The sequence below is a fragment of the Papaver somniferum genome, chromosome 4, assembly GCF_003573695.1.
Source record: "Papaver somniferum cultivar HN1 chromosome 4, ASM357369v1, whole genome shotgun sequence".
NCBI classification, from domain to species: Eukaryota; Viridiplantae; Streptophyta; class Magnoliopsida; order Ranunculales; family Papaveraceae; genus Papaver; species Papaver somniferum.
In genome coordinates this window covers 47648296-47669047 of record NC_039361.1, presented here as the reverse complement: position 1 = coordinate 47669047, position 20752 = coordinate 47648296, and the positions used below count along the sequence as shown (strand labels likewise).

General features: G+C 36.2%; 1 protein-coding gene and 1 long non-coding RNA gene across 2 annotated transcripts; both read right to left on the bottom strand.

Annotated features, from left to right (window-relative positions):
* Window positions 1-15919: 15919 nt before the first annotated feature.
* Window positions 15920-16880, bottom strand: LOC113272467 (LRR receptor-like serine/threonine-protein kinase IOS1). Its single transcript, XM_026522295.1, has 5 exons — window positions 16861-16880; window positions 16681-16752; window positions 16485-16565; window positions 16148-16365; window positions 15920-16053 (listed from the first exon to the last, which is right to left on the bottom strand). Exons 1-5 carry the CDS (start codon window positions 16878-16880, stop codon window positions 15956-15958), a joined length of 489 nt encoding a protein of 162 aa, XP_026378080.1. The 3' UTR covers window positions 15920-15955.
* Window positions 16881-16892: 12 nt separating this feature from the next.
* LOC113274522 lies at window positions 16893-17434 on the bottom strand. The gene is made up of 3 exons (XR_003323042.1): window positions 17303-17434; window positions 17039-17165; window positions 16893-16944 (listed from the first exon to the last, which is right to left on the bottom strand). It is a non-coding gene; the product is annotated as an uncharacterized LOC113274522 (long non-coding RNA).
* Between the last annotated feature and the right edge of the window lie 3318 nt (window positions 17435-20752).

Sequence of the window (20752 nt, the reverse complement as noted above, 5' to 3'; positions counted from 1 at the left end):
ACAGACTGTCGCAGAGAACTGTCGTTTATTAACAGTACTCGTCACAGTCAGTTGGCACGCTTTTTTTGAATTTGCAACAATTTCTTGTAACGGTGACGTCTGTAACGCCAATACAGCGTTGCAGATTCACTATACTATTACTTTTCTTCAATAAAAACACCTTTTGAGCTATGAATTATACTATTACACAAACGTTAATTCATATTTACTTGATAAGTTATCCCTTAGAGTTTGGTTAAGTCTGAACCTAATATCAAGTAAACACAGTTTGTTGATTGAATTGTCTCGATCTCTTATCCATAGACGATCACTCGAAGTGTGATACCAATTAGTTGTAGTGTCTCGACTCTGTCCATAGACAATCACTTTCGGAAGAAAGGACTTATAGGTGGAAAAGTTTTAGATTGAGGTATATTTGGGCAGCCTCTTCTTTTCACTTTTTCAGTATAAGCCATATCAAACCCTTCATTCTTCTCATAATTCGTTGTACAATTGAATCCGATAGGAACCTGTTGGGACTATTAGCCACTTCTTATAACTACTAAGCTAATAGTCCCACATAGCCTAATACCTCTAGCCTCTATACATATATAACTCTTTGGGCCTCTCCACTCATTGCCAATTGGTTTTGAGTTGGAAGCCCAGAAATATTTCGTGGTATAAGTCTTCTACGGAAGATCTTGATTCTTTCATCTTTTGATCTAACATTTCTATTAATTTCCGATGCAAATTTCTATTACTTCTTAAAATTTCTATTATCAAACTTTGAAAATTCTTAAAATCTTTATCATCTGATTTTTAGATCTACATTCTTGTTCTCAAGATTTGATCTAATTCTTCAACCCTCAATACCTTCTTTACCATGATGTCTTCCACAACTTCATCATTACCCTTTCAGAACATCACTAATTTTGTTTCTGTAAAACTCAGAGAAGATGGTTCGAACTATCTCGTATGGAAGAATCAGTTTGAGTTAATTCTCTTAACAACAGATTTATATGAGGTTGTTGATGGAACAATAACTAAACCACATGAAACAATAGATCTTGATGGAGATGTTTTGCCGAATCCCATGTTTCTCAATTGGCGCAATATGAATAGGTTTATCATGTCATGTTTGAATGCAACTATTGATGAAACGATTTCTCGCTGGATTTTTGGGTTTTATTCTTCACCAGAGATTTGGGTTTACTTGGAGCGTAAATTCATTCAAAAAATTTCAGCAAAGAAATCTCTTCTAAGAAGTCAACTCAATTCAATCAAGAAAGGTACTAATAGAATTTCAGTTTACTTTGATGATTTAAAAGTTATTACTAATTCACTTGCTGCAATAAGAGAAATTATTGATGAGTCTGATATTTTCATGTATGCTCTAATGGGATTAGGAAAAGAGTATAGACAGTTTGTTATCGCTGCTCATATTAGAGAGACTGATTTTTTTTACAAGAACTTATCTCAAGATTATTACATCATGAGCAATGGCTCAAAGCAGAGGATATTGAGTCTTCTTCCATTCTTGATTCTCAAAGTTCTGCCAATTATACTAAGCATACTAACTCTCATGGTGCATCTACTTCTAAGTCTCAACCTGAGAACCATAAGAATAAGTCTATTATCCATGATTTTAGTGAAGTAGAATGTCAAATTTGCAAGAAGACAGGACACACAACAAATAGGTGTCATTTCAGGTACATTCCTAATAAAGCCTTAAATAGTGCTACCCAAAAGGACAAGTCTGATGCTAGTGGTGCTTCAAATACTCTTCAACAAGCTTTTTCTTCAATGCAAGTTAATTCTGTCTCAGTGTCTAACTCAGATCAGAATGTTGCTTCAGTCTGGTTACCTGATTCTGGTGCTACAAGTCATTTGACTAAAGATATTCATCTTTTGGGGAATACAAAATTGTATGATGGATCAGATAAAGTCATGGTAGGGGATGGTACATTATTACCCATTGAGAAAATAGGTAATATTGTTCTTGACACTAATTCAGCTCAATTTGATCTTGATGATGTCTTATATGTACCTACTATCGAACAAAATCTCTTATCCATTGCTAAGTTTACAAAGGATAATCAGGTTTCAGTAGAATTTTTTGATTGGGGTTATGAAACAAAATGTGTGAAGACCAGAAAATTTTTGGCTGAAGGCAAAATTAAGAACAATTTGTATCCCATGGAAGGTATTACTTCTTTTGCTCTTTCTGCTAGTACATCAACATCCAACACCTCTATCTGGCACAATAGACTTGGTCATACATCTGATTTAGTTCTCAAAAAGATTGCCAGTACTTATTCTCTTCTAGATCTGACTGCAAGTGCTTGTTTGTGTGAAGCTTGTCAACAAGGTAAGAATCATAAACTGCCATTTTATGATTCCAAAAGGATTACTTCATCACCAATGCATTTGGTGCACTGTGATATTTGGGGTCCAACACCAGTTGTGTCTTCTTTAGGCTTCAAGTACTATATCTTTTTTTGTGGATGATTACTCAAGATACCACTGGATTTATCTTTTGAAGAGCAGAGATGATAGTTTGTCATGTTTTTAGCATTTTAAAGCTACCTCAGAGAATATTTTATCTACTTTTATAAAAAAAATTCCAATGTGATAATGTCGTGGAGTTAGTAAAAGGTCAATTCAAGGATTTTATGGATCAAAATGGGATAGTATTAAGAGCTTCTTGTCCTCATACACATAAACAAAATGTCTTGGCAGAGAGAAAGCACAAACATATTACAGAAATGGGGAATACTTTATCCTTTCAAGCTTCACTTCCAAAGCATTTCTGGTATAACTATTTTTTTACTGCAACATACATTATAAATAGACTTCCTACTAAGGTTTTGCATTTTCAATCTCCATATGAAGTGTTATTCAACACATTACCAGATTACTCTTTCTTTAGAGTTTTTGGATGTTGTTGCTACCCAAATCTAGAACCTTATAGAGCTGATAAGTTGAGTCCTAAGTCTGCAAAATGTGTATTTTTGGGGTACAATCCTATTCATAAAGGATATAAGTGCTATGACATGACAAGCAAGAAGACATACATTTATATTCATGTTAATTTTGGTGAAGACCATTTTCCATTTGCTGAAACTTCTACAACAACATCTATTTCTGAGCTTCCTACTACTTCTGACAATGTTGCTTCTTCACATAATACTTCTGTACCTCCTACTGCTTCAGTATCTACTATTCATGCCAAATCCAAAGTTGGGATCTCAAATTCAAAACCAATGCATTCTGATTTTGTTTCTCATTGTATGATCAAGTATCCTCTTCATGTTGTTTTTCAAGCTACTACATCAGATTTAGTTGAACCTAAAACTTTCAAGACTGCAGTTAAATATCCTGAATGGCTCAGAAAAATGCAGGATGAGTACATAGCTTTACTTGAAAATGATACTTGGATTTTAGTGCCAAATGATCCAGCTTACAATGTGCTTGGAAATAAATGGGTGTATAAGATTAAATTGAGAGCAGATGGTACTATAGAAATATTTAAGGCTAGACTTGTAGCAAAAGTCTACAATCAACTTGATGGAGTAGATTTCTTTGAGACATTTAGTCATGTGGTGATAGAAACAACTGTCAGAGTTATTCTTACATTGTTACTCTCCAAAAAGTCGTCTATTAGGCAATTAGACATCAGTAATGCATTTTTGCATGGATCTCTTGATGAAGATGTTTATATGGTGCAGCCTAAAGGCTTTGAAGATTCTCAGCATCCAGACTATATATATAAGCTCAAGAAAAGTCTGTATGGACTCAAACAGGCACCAAGGGCCTGGTTTGAGAGATTTTGTGGCTCTTTGATAGAATTTGGTTTCTCCAGATCAGAATGTGACCATTCCATGTTTCTTTATCAAACTGCAACAACAATGGCTGTAATTCTACTTTATGTTGATGATATTATCCTGACATGTTCTTCTCCAACACTTAGTGATCAGATTGTTTCTTTCCTCATGAATATCTACCCAGTAAAGGATTTGGGTACTTTGCATTATTTCTTGGGAATAGAAGCAACATTTCAGAACAACTCTCAACAGCTCTTGTTGACTCAGCAAAAGTATACACTTTAATTATTAGAGAAATATGATCTTCTCAACTGTAAGCCTTCAAAAACACCAGTTACAAGGGGTCAAAGATTATCTATCTCTACTGGTGTTCTTTTGTCAGATGCTACTGAGTATAGAAGAATGGTGGGGGCTCTGCAATACCTTACAATGACAAGACCTGACATATGTTTCAGTGTGAATTATGTTGCACAGTTCATGCAGTCTCCAACTGATGAACATTTACTGCTGGTCAAAAGAATACTTAGTTACTTGAAAGGTACCATTGGCACTCGAGTTTTACTCTCAGCTGGTGATATTAATTCTATTTATGCTTACTCGGATTCAGATTGGGCAGGATGCCCAGACACAAGAATATATACTTCTGGAATGTGTGTCTTCTTAGGCTCATCTTTAGTGCCATGGTCTTCAAAGAAGCAGCCCACTATATCCAAATCTTCAGCAGAAGCAGAATACAAGTCTCTGGCTCTTGCTGCAGCTGAGGTGGTATGGCTTTCATCTCTCTTAACTGAGCTTGATTTATCTATCAATATGCCGTTTACCTTGTTTTGTGATAATGTGTCTGCTAATAGTTTGGAAACCAATCCAGTGTTTCATGCAAGAACAAATCCAGTGTTTCAGAGAATTAGTCAGTTCTGGTTTTCTGCAAATCAGCTATGTTTCTTCTGTAAATCAGTTAGCTGATCTGTTTACAAAGGGATTAGTTCACTGTGTGTTTCTCTCTTTAGCTGGCAAACTTCTCTGCTTACATCAATATCATCTTGAGGTGGATGTAAAGATTCAGAATGTCTGAATACTGTTATGTCTGAGTGAATGTCTGAGTAACTATGTAATAGAGAGTGTCTGACTGTAAGTGTGTCTTTCACCCACTTTTCTTCTTTCCGTTTTTGTTATTAATTGTAACTGACAGACTGTCCTTTAATAGACAATACAGTCTGTATGCAACAAACTTATAAGGAAATCTCTATCTTTGTTCATCTTTATCAAAAACTTTAATACAAGATTTTACTTCTCCTTTATCTCTAAAATCTTTCATGGTATCAGAGCGAGGCCCATGCATGAGTGGTTAAATGCCCACCCGTATGCGATCCACGTGTTAAGAGGCTTAAATCGCCCTTATCCGTGAAGGGGAGTGTTGGGACTATTAGCCACTTCTTATAACTACCAAGCTGATAGTCCCACATAGACTAATACCTCTAGCCTCTATACACATATAACTCTATGGGCATCTCCACTCATTTCCAATTGGTTTTGAGTTGGAAGCCCATAAATCTTTCAGAACCCAACTCATAATTCATCGCAGAATCTTCAATTGAAATCAAACCTTCAAACCTTCAAACCATATCAGATTGAACCCTAGTTTCACCAGCTTCTCTTCATCTGAATCTTCTCTCACACCCTAAAAACTTTATAAGCAAACAACACTCCAGTCTTCATCTCTCTGCCAAACTTAAGAGATTCAAACCCTAATTCAACAACCCATTAGCTCGAATTCCCCAATCAATCCTTCTCTGAGATCTTCAACAACATCAATATTTTTTTATTCTCTTGATTCTCTAACCTAGATTGAACAACATCATCTTCTTGATCTCATTTCAAGAATCATCTCGTACCTCTTAATCACCAGCAACAGAATCATCTATGATTTCACACGACAACAACAATCTCTCTTCTCTGAGCCGCCGTGCCTCTCTCTCGGTTTCACTCAGAGCAGTAATGAGAAGATAAGATAAAATGATTTCTCTGAATTTTAGATCATGTGTAAAAAATGAGTTTGGAACATGCACCCAGACACTTATACAAGCCACCAAAAGTGTTGTTATAAGCAGGTGGCTACCCCTTATCCTTCACTGCGCTCCCAATAACACATGCATATGAAACGATGCTTTCGCCCTTTTTGCTCCAAATGAACGCTTTCTTCTTCTTCTTCAAAATTTTCCACCAATAACAGTCGTCTCTTACTTCTCAGATCACTTATTTTCTTTAATTTTTCCACATCACTAAAGCTGCCATGATTTTCAGAAAGATAAATTTGCATCACTAAAGCCGGCATGCTTTTCAGACAAAGATGAAGAAATAAAAGCAAATAATGAGAAATAATTTCTCTCCAAATTAACGCTTCTGCCCTTCTTGCTTCAAATGGACAATTTCTTTTTTTTTTTTTAATCAAATGACTCCAAAGTACCTAAACACTCAAAAGAAAACATAAGATACATATTCTACAAGAAAACTAAGCGAAGAAAGCATAAAAAACATATAAATATCAAGGTGTTTTAAACAGCTATCAAATTCCCCCACACTTAGACTTTGCTAGTCCTCGAGCAAATCAAACTAAAATAATTCTAAAACATACAACTCCATTTCATTGAGGTTACGGTTACACTTAGCATGTATAATAAGCCTTTGAACCCATAGGTGTCCCTATTGGACTAGTTATAGTCTCGTGAGGGTTTACGAGAGGTATATCCACAAACCCTATATTTCCAAATCCAACTACCTGTGAAAAATTTAAGAACGACACTAAACAATCTCTTTAGTTGGCATACCATCAATGACTACAGGAGGAAGTACTCTGATGCGAACCCAAAATTCATGTATAAATAGAGCTCTACTCAGAAAGTCGAACAAAACCACATTACTTGGAATCTGACTAACCACAATCATATATGAATAAATTAAGAAGACGGATATGATAGATGTTTGCGATGTTGACTAAGGTTAATGGTGTTTCCCATATTTATTTGAAGGTCACTGCCAAGATAAAACCTAAAAATCCTATTAGATTGAGATACTGGTCTGAATTCTAGTATCAACACAGCTGGCATATGTAAGGGAACCAGCGACTGGCAATCTTAATTCTAGATCAACTGAGCTGCCATATACAAGGGAACCAAAGGTCGACTTTATTGAACAATAATAAATCATTATTAAATTTTCTTTTTTCTATCTTTTCTTTGTTTTTTCATTTTTTTTTTGAATTGACAACATGATTAGATCTTTTGGATCCAAGCACATGCTTCTTGTCAGCAGATTACATGGTAATTCCAATGGATCTTGCATTCCACGCTTGTTTAGGCGACGGAGACAGGGAGAACACACACATATTGCTATCTAAGTGTCATTTTTTTTATTATTATTTTTATTTTTTGGTATATACTCCGGTTGGTCTAATTGGTCTGGTATTTTTTTTTTAATAACTCAATCACTCCATTTCATCCTAGCAGTGTAACAATTCGATATGGTGCTCCACCAAATCAATTAGATAAACAAGAGAAAAAATGGAAAAATAAAAACAGAATGTGATATGGTGATGACTCCAAGATATGGTGACAACTACCATGTTATTTCTGACACCTGAGCTCTGTCCTTTTATGAATATACTCTAAATGGGTCCTTCAACTCCTACAACCATGATGTTTTCATTAGTGTAAGACACAAGTTTCTAGACTTAGGAGTTTATCATGTTTTTTTTTTTTAAAATAAATACACAAGGGAAAACTAACAAGGCTAAAAACTCTAAGTGATAAACACTCTCACACACTTAAACTTTATATTGTCCTCAATGTAAAATTTAGTCATTCAAAGTAAAATTTAAAGTGGGAAATTCCTAACATGATATGTGATAAGAAATCAGAAATTCAAATAAAATAAAGACAAGAATAAACATAAGACAAGAGATACAAAACCAATGGGTTGCCTCCCATGCAACACTTGGTTTAAAGTCGTCAGCCCGACTAGCTCATTGTTTGCTAAGCCTCCTCTAGAGGGAGTGCATCCACAAAATTGACTCCTTCCACTTTCAACCGGTGTCCATTCACTTTAAAATCCTTTCATGTAGAAATGCTACAAATTTCTACTGTACCATGAGAAAACACACTAGTAACAATAAAAGGCCCAATCCGACGTGACCTTAATTTACTTGAAAATAATTGCAAGCGAGAATTAAACAAAAGAACTTTCTCCCCAATACAACATTCCAACTTTGGAGATTTAACAATAGATGGTACAAGTTTCTTATCACTGAATGGTAAAGAAATAAAAAATATATTATGAGTTTCCGGGCATCCTTGTAGTGAGTTAAGATCACCAATGGATTCCTTGACTTCATTACCACACTCTACACCGTTATCAATGAGTGTATTTAGAAAGGTGTTTAAAGCATCATCACCATTAAATTCAAACACTCATCAATGGAGAAACAAGAGTGGACATCACTAGGATATCTCCATCAAATTCCATAGTCAGCGTTCCCTTTTCTACATCAATGACGGTTTTCGCCGTTTTTATAAAAGGACGCCGAGTAGCAATGGAAGAGACGAGGCCGGTGAACCTTCATCCATCTCTAAGACACAAAAATCTAATGGAAATACTAGTTGCTTAAACTGCACAAGAACATCCTCAACAATACCCATTAGGTAGACATTAGAACGATCGGCTAATTGCAACACAATTCCATACTTTTTAAGAGGACCTAAATCAAGTGAATTATACATATATGTAGGCATAACATTTACGGATGCACCTAAATCCAACATAGCTTTGTTAAATGTAGTGTTACCAATCTTGACGGGAATGTCAAAGCTACCGGGATCCTTGCATTTCAGTGGGAGTTTGTGTTGTAATATTATCGAAGCGTTCTCCCCCACACTTAGCACTTCATTTCCTTTGAGCCTTTGTTTACTGGTACACAAGTCATTCAACACCTTTGCATACTTTGGAACTTGCTTGATAGCATCTATGAGTGGTATGTTCACATGGATCTTCTTGAAAATGTCTAAAATCTCCTATTCTAGTTCGGCCTTCTTGGAATTTGCAAATCAGCGAGGGAAAGGTAAATGAGGAACATAAGTAGAAATAATAGTTTTAGAGTTAGGAATAAGTACCTCAGAAGTTTGGGGAGAATCAACAGTCTTATCCTCCTCAAAAATAGGTTCCTTTGGACCTTCCTCGTTGCCCGAATCAGTAACTTCGGGTTGCACTAGTTATGTATCACTTCTCCACGTAATGCCATTGACGTCCCTTTTTGGGTTAAAAGGTTGAGAAGGAAGTTTCTCACCATTTTATACCTTCAATTCAACTCGGTAGTCATGGAACCAACTTGTGTTTGTAAGTCTCTTGTTGACTTTGTTGGAACATTGTAGTAAAGCCTTGCATCATTGCTTGAATATTTTCATCGAGACTAGAAACTTGACTTTGAGTTGGTTTTTGTGGCTGGAATTGTTGTTGATGTGGTCGAATCCCGCTTTGAAGGTTGAAAGTAGGTTCTGAAACCGTACCTTAGTTGTAAGTGTTGGAGTAGGATCATACTGTCTTTGCTGATTTGGAAAAACCACACTAGCTTGCTCCAACTCTTCATCATATGAAGGTACAATAACTGCAGCCATCTTTTGCATCATTCTCTCCATGTTACTCATCCTTTGATCATGGTGTGATGATGAATCAGTAACTTCATGCACTCTCCTAACCATTGGTCCACTTCTTATATATAATTTTTGCGAGTTCGTAGCCATACTTTCAATCAACTCGGTAACTTGGGCCACCGTCTTGTTAACTAATGCACCACCACCCGCGGCGTCAAGAAGATATCTATCACTTGGTTGGATACTTTTGAAGAAGTATTGGATTATCATAACATCACTGAATTGGTGGTGTGGACGGCTTGCCACCAATCTCTTATATCGCTCACAATATTCATACAATGATTCTCCCACATTTTGCTTTATACCACAAATTTCCTTGCGAATTTGAGTAGCTTTTGATGCAGGAGAATATCTCTCTAGAAAGAGTTTCTTCAATCCATTCCATGTTGTGACACTTCTGGATGACAAATAATACAACCATTCACTGGCATTGTCTGCCAAAGAGAATGAAAAAGCTTTCAACATCACTCCATCAACATTAGTCTCCGCTGGAAGCATGGCCATGACAACGTTGTGGAAATCCATGAGATGCTTGTTTGGATCTTTATTCACCATGCCATGAAACTTCGGTAAATTTCTAATCAACCCCGGATTAATCTCGAAGGTAGAGTTTGTTTGAATACACCATTGGTGTATATCGCGCTTGTGAGAAGATAGGTCCTTGAGTGCATGATCGCTCATTGCTTCTTCTTCTTGTTCAAAAGGTGGTTCTTGTTCAACCGGAACCTCTTGTTCTAGAACTTCTACTTCTTATTGTAAAGTCTGTTTTTCTAATTCCAACTCTTGTTCTTACGTCTCGTCAAGTCTTGGTTGGAGTATTGTTCCTTTACGAGTAGTTATCCCGCACCTTGGATAATTCCAATTCTTGGGATCCAGGGATTAGTAACGTCTCGTAAACAAGTCAAAGAAACAAAAAGCAAAGATAAAAGAAAAAGTAATAAATATAAGAAACTAAAAACTTAATAACTAGCCGAATGCGTCCCTTGCGGCGGCGCCAAAATTTTATTGTTGTCGTATGCGTCAAAAATTATTTCACTTTCTCACTTTAACAAAATTTAAATGAAGTGTGTGATAAGAAAAAGTTCGTTCCACGGGAGGCTTTGTTGTTATGCAATTTCAGTTTCTTAATAACCAAGGGGGATTTCCGATTTTTATGTAAAGCAATGAAAGTAGATCAAAAGCAAAATAAATTGTAGAAAATAATCAATAGTCGAGAATATTGGTCAAGGAGTTCATCTTCAATCTCAACCAAGTGCTTTCATACATGATTAGAATTATAATTTAATCTCTTTATCATCAAAATCCCTAGACTATCAAGTGAGCAAGATAATTCGTTAATTTCATATGTTCATCAACAAACACATTAGAGCTGTGAGTTTGAATTCTACCTAAAGAATAACCTAACGCCTTTCCCTAATTAAGTTCAATTCCTAGGAGCATTAAGTTTCATAAATATGCTAATCAATGCAGTTGTCACTCATTTCACATGACAATTCGGACAAAGGTCAAACTCTATATATGATTACAAGAGTGTATCACTACAAACTGTAATCATATCATGCTACTTGTATTTAAGGTTATCGCTCGATGATAAACCCTCAATTAGCTATGGAAAAGGATGCAAGTTCAATTAGTTGGCTGCTTAACTAAATAAAAATCTAAATCCTATTACAATACGTCAATCATGTAATTATGAAAAACATTAGAAATTTGAACGATAATCAAGAGAGAAAACTAATGCATTAATCAAGCACAAGTTGTAGATTTCGGACTACATCCTTAACCAATAATATAGAATTTAACTACTCATAGCTATGGAGTTCATCCCAAAAATATTAAATGAATAAAAGAAGATGAACATAATAAAACCCTCGGAAGATATCCGGCTCACTCTCCGAAGCTCCAAGTAGAAAATACGTGATAATCCAAGTTGAAGAAGTCTTCCTTTAATAGTTTAATAGCTCTCTTGTTTCCAAAGTCCATAACCAAGAAGTCCACCAAGACCATATTGTAAGAATATCCATGTAGAAAATATACTCAAAAAGTGTCATTAGAAAACTGGTTCCATCGTTGGAAGTTAGCCGGAAAAGTCATCAGAAATCATCTCAAGTGTCCAGTAAAGTCAAACTGGTCACTGGTCAAACGGGTCAACTATTTCAATCTCGGAAAGTTAGACAGAGTCAGAGTGAGTCTGGTGCTGATTGGCTATGGCCTAAGCCATTGCAATTTTGCACATGTTGTAAATCAGTCATGTACCGTGATGACGCTTCACTAAGCTAGTTATGGTGCCACTACTGCTTCATCCAGTCACATTCATCCAAACTTCCACATTCACCAAATCCCCACTTCACTTCAGCTGCAACACATCCCACTGAGCCAAACACAAAGCACCACCAGAGCATCTCTGCAACCTCATGTCTCATCCTAATTCGACTGAACATCAACCCATATCCTCATAACCATCAGAACCACCAATCTCAGCTGCTGCTTCTATCAAACCACCAGTTTCAGCTCCTCTTTGACTGCAATTCAGACCATCCTCAACCATCAATTCCAACTCATCTGACCAGAACCAACTGCATCAAACATCACAAAACCATTCTTCCCAGCTGCAACAACTTGAATTGCATTCAACCACCTAGTCCATCTTAGCAGCAACAACACAACACTACCAGCACTCTAGCCCTGTAAACCGAACGTACATCTAAAGCAGCTTCAATTTCAGCTCGTTCACCCGTTCTATGCTCAACTGCAAACCACCAACAACACCTGTTCTCGGCTGCAAACCATTAGTTCACTGTCCACATGTAATAACTCAATAAACCAGCACCATCTGAATCTTCAAACTCAGCCATTTTCCCAGCAACTGCATCTCCAAAGTCTTACATCTATTCTCACTTCCGTTCAGCTCAGCACCACCTGCAAGTCAGGTTGAATACCAGACTCAATTTTCAACTGCATAATTCCACCAGAACCCTGTAAACCTATACATTTAGCTAGTCACAATTCATTCTTTGCTCAACCATCCAGCCAACAACAATTAACAAGCACACCCATTTAAGACACCATGAGCATAACCTGAAATATCAGACCACCAATTCCTGTAGCATACAATCATCATTCCCATTTCCAGATCTCCACTTCTTCAAACCTTCTTGACACCAGACTTTACCATTTCCTGTTATCTGTGGTAACACCATCAACACTACCAGTACCCATCTCTCCTTCCCATCTTTCCATCTGCTTGCAATTGCACCTTCTTAGCTTCAGTGCCACCTCAGCTTCCTTCACCAGCTGAGCCTTCAATTCCATCACCAATTTGTAACACTTTTTCAGTTCAAGCCATGTCAAACCTTTCATCCTTCTCATAACTCATTGTACAATTGAATCCAACAAGAACCCAACTCATAATTCATCACAGAATCTTAAACTGAAATCAAACCTTCAAACCATCTCAGATTGAACCCTAGTTTCACCAGCTTCTCTTCATCTGAATCTTCTCTCACATCCTAACAACTTCATAAACAAATAATACTTCATTCTTCATCTCTCTGCCAAAATTAAGTGATTCAAACCCTAATTCAACAACCCATTAGCTCGAATTCCTCAGTTAATCCTTCTCTGAGATCTTCAACAACATCAGTTTCTTCTTCTTCTCTTGATTCTCTAAACTAGATTGAACAACATCATCTTGTCGATCTCATTTCGAGAATCATCTCGTATCTCTTAATCACCAGAAACAGAATCATCACTGGTTTCACACGACAACAACAACCTCTCTTCTCTGAGCCGCCATGGCTCTCTCCCGGTTTCAGTCAGAACAGTAATGAGAAGATAGGAGCTTCTCCAATGGAATGTGTGTGGGGATAAATATCTAAATCCACATAGGATGCACATTAATTTTCTCTAAAACTATTCTCCAACCCTAACTTCTTAAATGAATGTGGAGTGACGTGGCTTAATTTTGGGAAGACATTGTCAAAGTGAATGTCTAGTTTTAGACATTCACCTTAACAATGTCTTCCTATCCTAGTCATTTTTCTGTGAATGAAATAAGCTATAAAATAAAAATAGAATGATTGTTAACCAATTATTAAATGACACCTAAGAAACAAAAGATTAAGATTGATTTGGGTTGGAGATGAATTTTTTTAGTTCTATTTAGGAATTTATTTTTTATGCAAGGGAAATTTTACCAAGAGGAAGTCAAGACAGTGTTGACACATGAAATAAGCACATCAACCATTGGAGAAGCTCTAAGAGAAAATGATTTCTCTGAATTTTAGGTCTGTAAGAAATGAGTTTGGAACATGCACCCAAAACTAGATACATGCCGCTAAAAAGAGCAGGTGGCTACCCCTTATCCTCCACTACGCTCCCAATAGCGCATGCACACAAAACGACGCTTTCGCACTTTTTACTCCAAATGCACGCTTTCTTCTTCTTCAAATTCTTCCACCAACAACAGCCGTCTCTTAATTCTCAGATCCACTTATTCTCTTCAATTTCTCTACATCACTAAAGATGCCATGCTTTTCAGACAGATAAATTTGTTGATAAAGTCGGCATGCTTTTCAGACAGAGATGAAGAAATAAAAGAAAATAATGAGAAATATTTCTCTCCAAATTAACGCTTCTGCCCTTCTTGCTCCAAATGGAAAATTTCCTATTTTTTTGATCTAAATGACTCCAAAGTACCTAAACACTCCAAAGCAAACATAAGATACATATTTTACAAGAAAATTTAGCAAAGAAAGCATATCAAGGTGTCATAGACACCTATCAACTGGTCAGTTACGCCTCTTTTATTCGATTATGGAACTGCTTGTTAGAATATATACACCGAGATGAATAACGAGGTGGTCAAGCTCAAGATGAAATGGTCAAGACTCAAAACTCAAGACTCAAGGTATCAGAAGATCGACAGAGATTAAACATTAAGGAAGATCGACGAAGATCAAACCAAGTTTCCAAGAATAAAATCTCTTGTGTATTTTAGGTAGTTTTCTAAATATCTCGAGTATCTATTTTATTTCCTATATTATAGTTAATTAGAATATATTTTAGTTTATTAAGATATATTATCAAATATAAGATAATATCTTAGTTATCCAGAAAGGGCTGTATATGACACTTTTAAATGACAGATTAATTATGTGAATAAAATTTCAATTATGTTGTACGACAATTTTCCGACATATCAATTGTTGGGTGCAATAATCAAAAACAAGGAAAAATCCAATAATAAAAAGTTATTGATAGTTAGCTCATTTATAATGGAAGTGATCGATTTGACGAAACGGACGATCTCCCTATTCTCCACAACAACAACAAGGAAAAACTTTGGAAAAGGCAGAGTGAGTCACGTGTTCAACACGTTTCCCTTAAGACATTAGCGTCCTGCTACACTGAAGAGTGATGCTATAGCCCTCACAGGACGGATATCTCCAGAATAAAACACCCTACTACACCTACTACTAGCATTAGCATATGTAGTAGGTGCTCAACTTGAGCTTGGCAACTCCGAAAAAACCCTAAAGGAAAATCGCGAACGCATAAGAAAACAATATAAAATATTTTTTTCCTTGGGGGTCTCTCTAAAAAATAGAGAATCCCCTTTCCCATAGATTTTACAAAGGTAGTGAATTTGTTTTATATAATTGACTAATACAACTTAAGAAGAGGAACTCCCCGATGTGGGACTAAAAGTTTTATATAGTCTCTTAAAACTATTAAAAAATAGAAACTCCATGATGTGGGACTAATAAGTTCCATTCACAAACAAAACAATAGATTAGGCATTGCTATCCAGAGGGGGTTGGTGCCCAGCTTGTTGCTAGGTTGCCAACCAATAGCTTTGTATGATTTCCTCTATTAGTCCAAAATTAAAATTTTATAATTAAAAGGAATTATAAAAAAATATATTATAATAATCTACTAATATTATTGTTAAAAACCTTAAAACAATAATTAATAAATATTGTTTCCAACCTCAATTAATTTAATTGTGTTGGCGGTCTAAGTTCGTTGATTTGTGATTGAATAGTATGGCAAAGCTTGAGTGGTATAGTTGGATACATTTGAGAAGAGAGAAAAAAAAGAATAGAAAGACTTCTATTGCCAATTCAAGATGAATTGTTACTGATATGCACTTGCGTTAACCGAGTGTTTTAAGGCTGAGTATTTTGGGGGAAAGAGTTCACTGAATCACGATACTGCAGATTACAGCTCGAGAAAATTACAGGATGCAAAGTAAGGATGTGACACTTATATTATTTACGCCTTTAAGTCTTTAAATATACAATGTGAGAGACAAGACAAATATTATTACCTACCAAGTCATTTCTCCTCATCCATTTCACAAATTACAGAAAAGCAGGGTTTAACCCGTGAAAATATTCAACAGTTAAAAGTTTTTCGAAACAACAATTATTTGGCTCCAAGCTTCCAAACTTAAGCTCCAACTCGAATAGATTGAACAGTCGGGTGCATTTGTTGCTGGGTCTCTGCATTCACGGGCATTGCCAGGCCTGATATCTCACCTGTAGACCCTACACACATAACAAGTTGAGCTATCATTTAGGATTAAATACTAGCATCAATAAGACTTACAGTGTACACATATGAAAGTTGCGAGTGCTAAACCTGATGCTGCTACAGCCTTTCTCTTCTGACATTGACCGATTATTAGAACAATAACCAAGCATATCACGAAAAGTCCAATTAGAATTCCTAATCCGATTCCGATTCGGATTGCAATTCTAATCCCAAGATTTGGCGTTTTATTTGAAGTTGGAGTCAAACCAATGGTTCGGCATGTGTTTTCATCGGAGAAACACAGGGTCATATTTTTTCCCGTCAGCCTATAACAGAAAAATAAATAAAAATATATCAAATTTGATTTTAAGGAAATGGCTTGAATAATCTCCACGCCATCAATTATTATCAATGATATAAATAATACTCATCGGTTTGCATTTACGTTAGCTCCAATTCGTTTGCTTCTGATTTGTCCCTTAATGATGTAGGCACTGTTCCATTGAGAAAGTTATTCGCCAAATTCCTACAAGTAATTAGAAAATAAAAAACCCGAAAAAAATAAATTAAAACCAAAAATGAGATAACAAAAATTCGATTAATTTCGACACAAAATTTGATTATGAAAATGGAAAACTTACAAAACTTTTAGTTTAGGGAAATTGGCAAGAAAATCAGGAAATTCTCCTATCAAAATGTTATCGCTCAAGTCTCTGCTCACCGTGAAAAAAAGAAGGAGAAACAATTAGAGTAACATATTAATCCCTCTACTAATTATTATTTTTTGATCCAGTAGAACTTTACTAAAGGTAATTACTCACATGACTTCAAGTGCATCCATGGCAGTAAAATCTGGGAGAGGTAGTAACGTAGAGCTCGCAACCAAAAAATACTTACCTAGATTTCTGTAAATGTAATTAACCAGATGAAACACATGAGAACACCACCAATACGGATGAGATAATTCAGAAGGAGAGCAGTTGAATAGGACTATCTTACAATGCTGTTACTCGAGGTGTGATATGGGAGCTACATTGAACCCATATAAATGGTATGGGAAGACATGGATCACCGGTTGAAGATAGCGCATAAGAAAAAGTTGTTTGTAGCAAATCTATTGCTTCCACTGATAAGTAATAATTCAAACAATTATATACGTGAACCAACTTCAAAAGAGATGCCATTCACAATGAAATAAGAACCTGATAAAAGAAAAAATAGGAACACAAAGTCGATACGGTACATGGGATTTCAAAGTTATACCATCATTTGAATTCGTTTGCGCCCAAACTGTTAGGAGGAGAGATGAGAAAGACAATGCTGATAAGAAATTAATAAGATTGACCTGAGTACTCTTCTTCATGATATTATCAACCTAAGTTATGAACAAAGAAGAGTTAACAGGGATAATTGGTACGCAGTTAATGATATGATATGATATATATATATATAGACGTCCAAGCTTCGTTAATTTAAGGTTAAGTTTAATTCAAATGAACAGGAGAGAATAATATGAGTTGGAAAAATCTTTATATTCGAACGAATATTTCCAAGGTGCTCGGGTTTAGTGCGTATCATGAATCTTGATTATACGAGATTGTTTCTGATTGGTACTTCAATGATTACAAGTCAAGTATCGACGTTCCATCAAGTTATTTCAATTTTTTCCGATAGTTCCTTGTGCAAAGAGTTTGAAAAGCTTATTGGGTTATCTGTGAATTGCTCGTGGTGGGCGTGCATTAGGCTAATAATGAATTAAACTAATACTCCCTCCGTTCTTTTTTAATAGGCCAGTTTTGTTTTTAGCGAAATTTAAGGAAATTAAGAGAATTAATCATTGAAAGTGGTCCTCATGACACTTGCCAATAAAAGAAGTGACATGAAATGGTCCCCATGACACTTGTTAGCAAAATAATTAAAGTGAAGTGGTCCACATGACACTTGTCATCAAAAGAAGTTAAGAGAAAAGTGGTCCCAAAAATTAAAATAACATTTGACTTTCCCAATTAGGAAACTGGCCTATTTTTTTGAAATTTTTATTTATAGAAACTGGCCTATTAAAAGAGAACGGAGGGAGTAATAATTTTGTGCCGATAACTCATTGTCTGGCATAGTAGAGTTCATGTGGGTAAGAGGGGGATAGTTGGATTCCGACCGGTGAGAATATATTATATTAGTAGGATCACCACCACCCCTCCACTACAAATAGAGTTGGAAGTGGAAACCACGAAGGCATACTATATATCAAGATAGTGATGTGCATTTGCTGGTCAATGTTCACTCCATGATGAGAATCTGGTATACTGTTCTGCGCCACAATCCCAAGGTCCTGATAGTTCAATCCAGGCAGCAATGGATTGGAATTCATCACATTTCTGACATGGACATTGCAGGCTTAACAATCGGTGACCCTTATCAAATAAGGGGAGCTAACTGGAGCGGCCTAGCGGGGCCAGCAGGTTGATTTCAGGGCAGCACCGAGTAAGGGGCAACAAAATAAGTTTTCCGTTTAGGGTGTTTTTGGGTTAAAAACCAAAATCAAGGACTAAATCTTGATAACCAATAAGAAAAGGGACGTATTCTCGAGATATTCAGGGGTATATTGTAAATAAAGTCACTTTAATGGCTTAGTATTAAATATATAAAAAGTGTCGTATATATTCCAGAGATCCATCTTCTCTCGAGTTCTTTAGAAAATCCGCCCTTTTCTTCCTTCTGGTTTGTCACCCTACACCATTTCCATTTGAGCCATCATCCCCACAGTAAGTAAAACTAAACCCTCAATTCAATCATAAGAAATAGATTACTGAGAGGCTGACTGCTTTTGAGTATTTGCAATTCAAAAAAGACCTTGTGAATGAAAGGTAAATTATTTTTTGTGTGTTGCAGTCTTTCAAGAATGACAATGATAATGACAGTGCTGCCGATAATGGTGTGAATGATCATGAGAATGATAATAGTCCTGATAATGATATGAATGAACTCAATGGAATGATGGTGTCCATGATATTGCTTGCCATTCCAGTCACAGATGCCTCAGCAGATAAAAAAAATCTAAGCTAAAGTTGATCTAATCAAATACAGGGATTATTAGAATAGGGCAACAATCTTGCCTCCACTTTGGGGCAGCGAAATCCCATGGCCGGCCCTGCTGCCTAGTTAGGTTAAGTTAAAAAAGAAAATAGGTTTTGATATATAAAACTCTTGTACATAGCCGCGATCAAAAACCAAAAAAGATGTTTTTGTGCCATGAAGAAAAACAAGAAGAAAAGAGAAAAGAAGTGCGGCCGCCATTATGGATTTCTGGTGAAGATTTTGTGAGCTTGAAGAAGAATGGTGTTCTGGCGAAGAACCAGTTTGGTTGGTGAAGATTTATCTACCGCATCCTACATATCTTCAAAGGGTTTTTAGGGTTTGTTAAAATCCTAGTAGTAGTAAATTTCTCGTCTTCCTTTTTTTTGTTATTGGTTGAATCTACCTAATTATTTGGTAAAGAATTTAGGTTATCCACCGTTAGCGGTGAGTAGAGAAATAAGGCATTGTTATCCAAGTTCTATATGCACCTTGAAGTTGTGTGAAACCCCCATTTGGGAGATATCGTTGTAACCCATTATTTTTCATAGTGGAAGTTTGCTTGTGGTTGTTTACTCTTCGCATTGAAGAGGTTTTTTTCACGTTAATCTTTGGTGTTGTGTGATTGGTATTATTTTCGCCGTATTTGGATATTGCGTATTATTACTTGTGTAGGTTCCACATTGTGCATAGTGTCCCAGATTGGTAATTCCCCCAACAAGTGGTATCAGAGCTACGTTGGTCGGGATAATCATGGGCAATATGGATAGTATCACTAGTACTAGAATGGTTAGTTTGACCGGTGAGAATTATGTGATATGGAAGGGCATCATGAATCAGCCACATGTATGGATTTGAGTATTCCCCATGAAATACAAGCTTATCTTTTGCTAAATACTTTACTTGAGAGTTGGTAAGCATTGAGGATGTCTATAAGTTATACTGCTGAAGATCAAAGTAATTGAAAATATTCCTCAGTCCTACTCGGTGGGGTACCTTGTAGTGAAGAGCAATGAGCTCGGACTTGGAAATCTCCAATACTCAGCCTCATACTCGGAACCTATTTATTAGATATTTATACGTCATACACATGAGTCATGAATTATACATAGTACTCAGATGATTTATATCTAATACTGGATTTCCTCGGCGAGTACTCGGTTTTCGGTTGATTACTGGGTTGTTCATCAGAATGACCTTGTACTCGGAAATCGCCTCGCTCATTTACCTTGTAGCGAGTACTCACCGATTACTCGGCCGAGGAGACCGATTTCGACTACTTTGCTGAAGAGAAGAAGTTAACTATGGCTATTGCAACAAACAGTTTGTTGAATGAATAAGTTAGAAGGAAGTCATCAGACTCGTCTCATTCATAAGCTCTTATTACAGAGAAGCGGGGAGAAGAAAAAGCAGAAAAGACGTTGAATGTTGGAACTGTCATAAGAAAGGTCATTATGCAACTGAATGTAGGAATCCGAAGCAAGAACCTAGAAATGGAAATAATAGAGACAATAACGATATAGGTGTTACAGTAGATGATTACGATATTATTTTAATGTCTGATTGCAATGATATGTTGAAAGTGGATAAGAAGCAGGGGGAGCTAGTTGAGAAAATCCATACAAATGACAATGATTCTGA

What these genes read in the sequence shown, in the direction of transcription:
- LOC113272467 (XM_026522295.1), bottom strand. Translation starts at nt 16,880, where the DNA reads ATGGATGCACTTGAAGTCAT. An exon ending in TTCCCTAAACTAAAAGTTTT is followed by an intron (nt 16,566 to 16,680) that starts GTAAGTTTTCCA and finishes AATTACTTGTAG; the next exon opens with GAATTTGGCGAATAACTTTC. An exon ending in AAAGGCTGTAGCAGCATCAG is followed by an intron (nt 16,054 to 16,147) that starts GTTTAGCACTCG and finishes TTATGTGTGTAG; the next exon opens with GGTCTACAGGTGAGATATCA.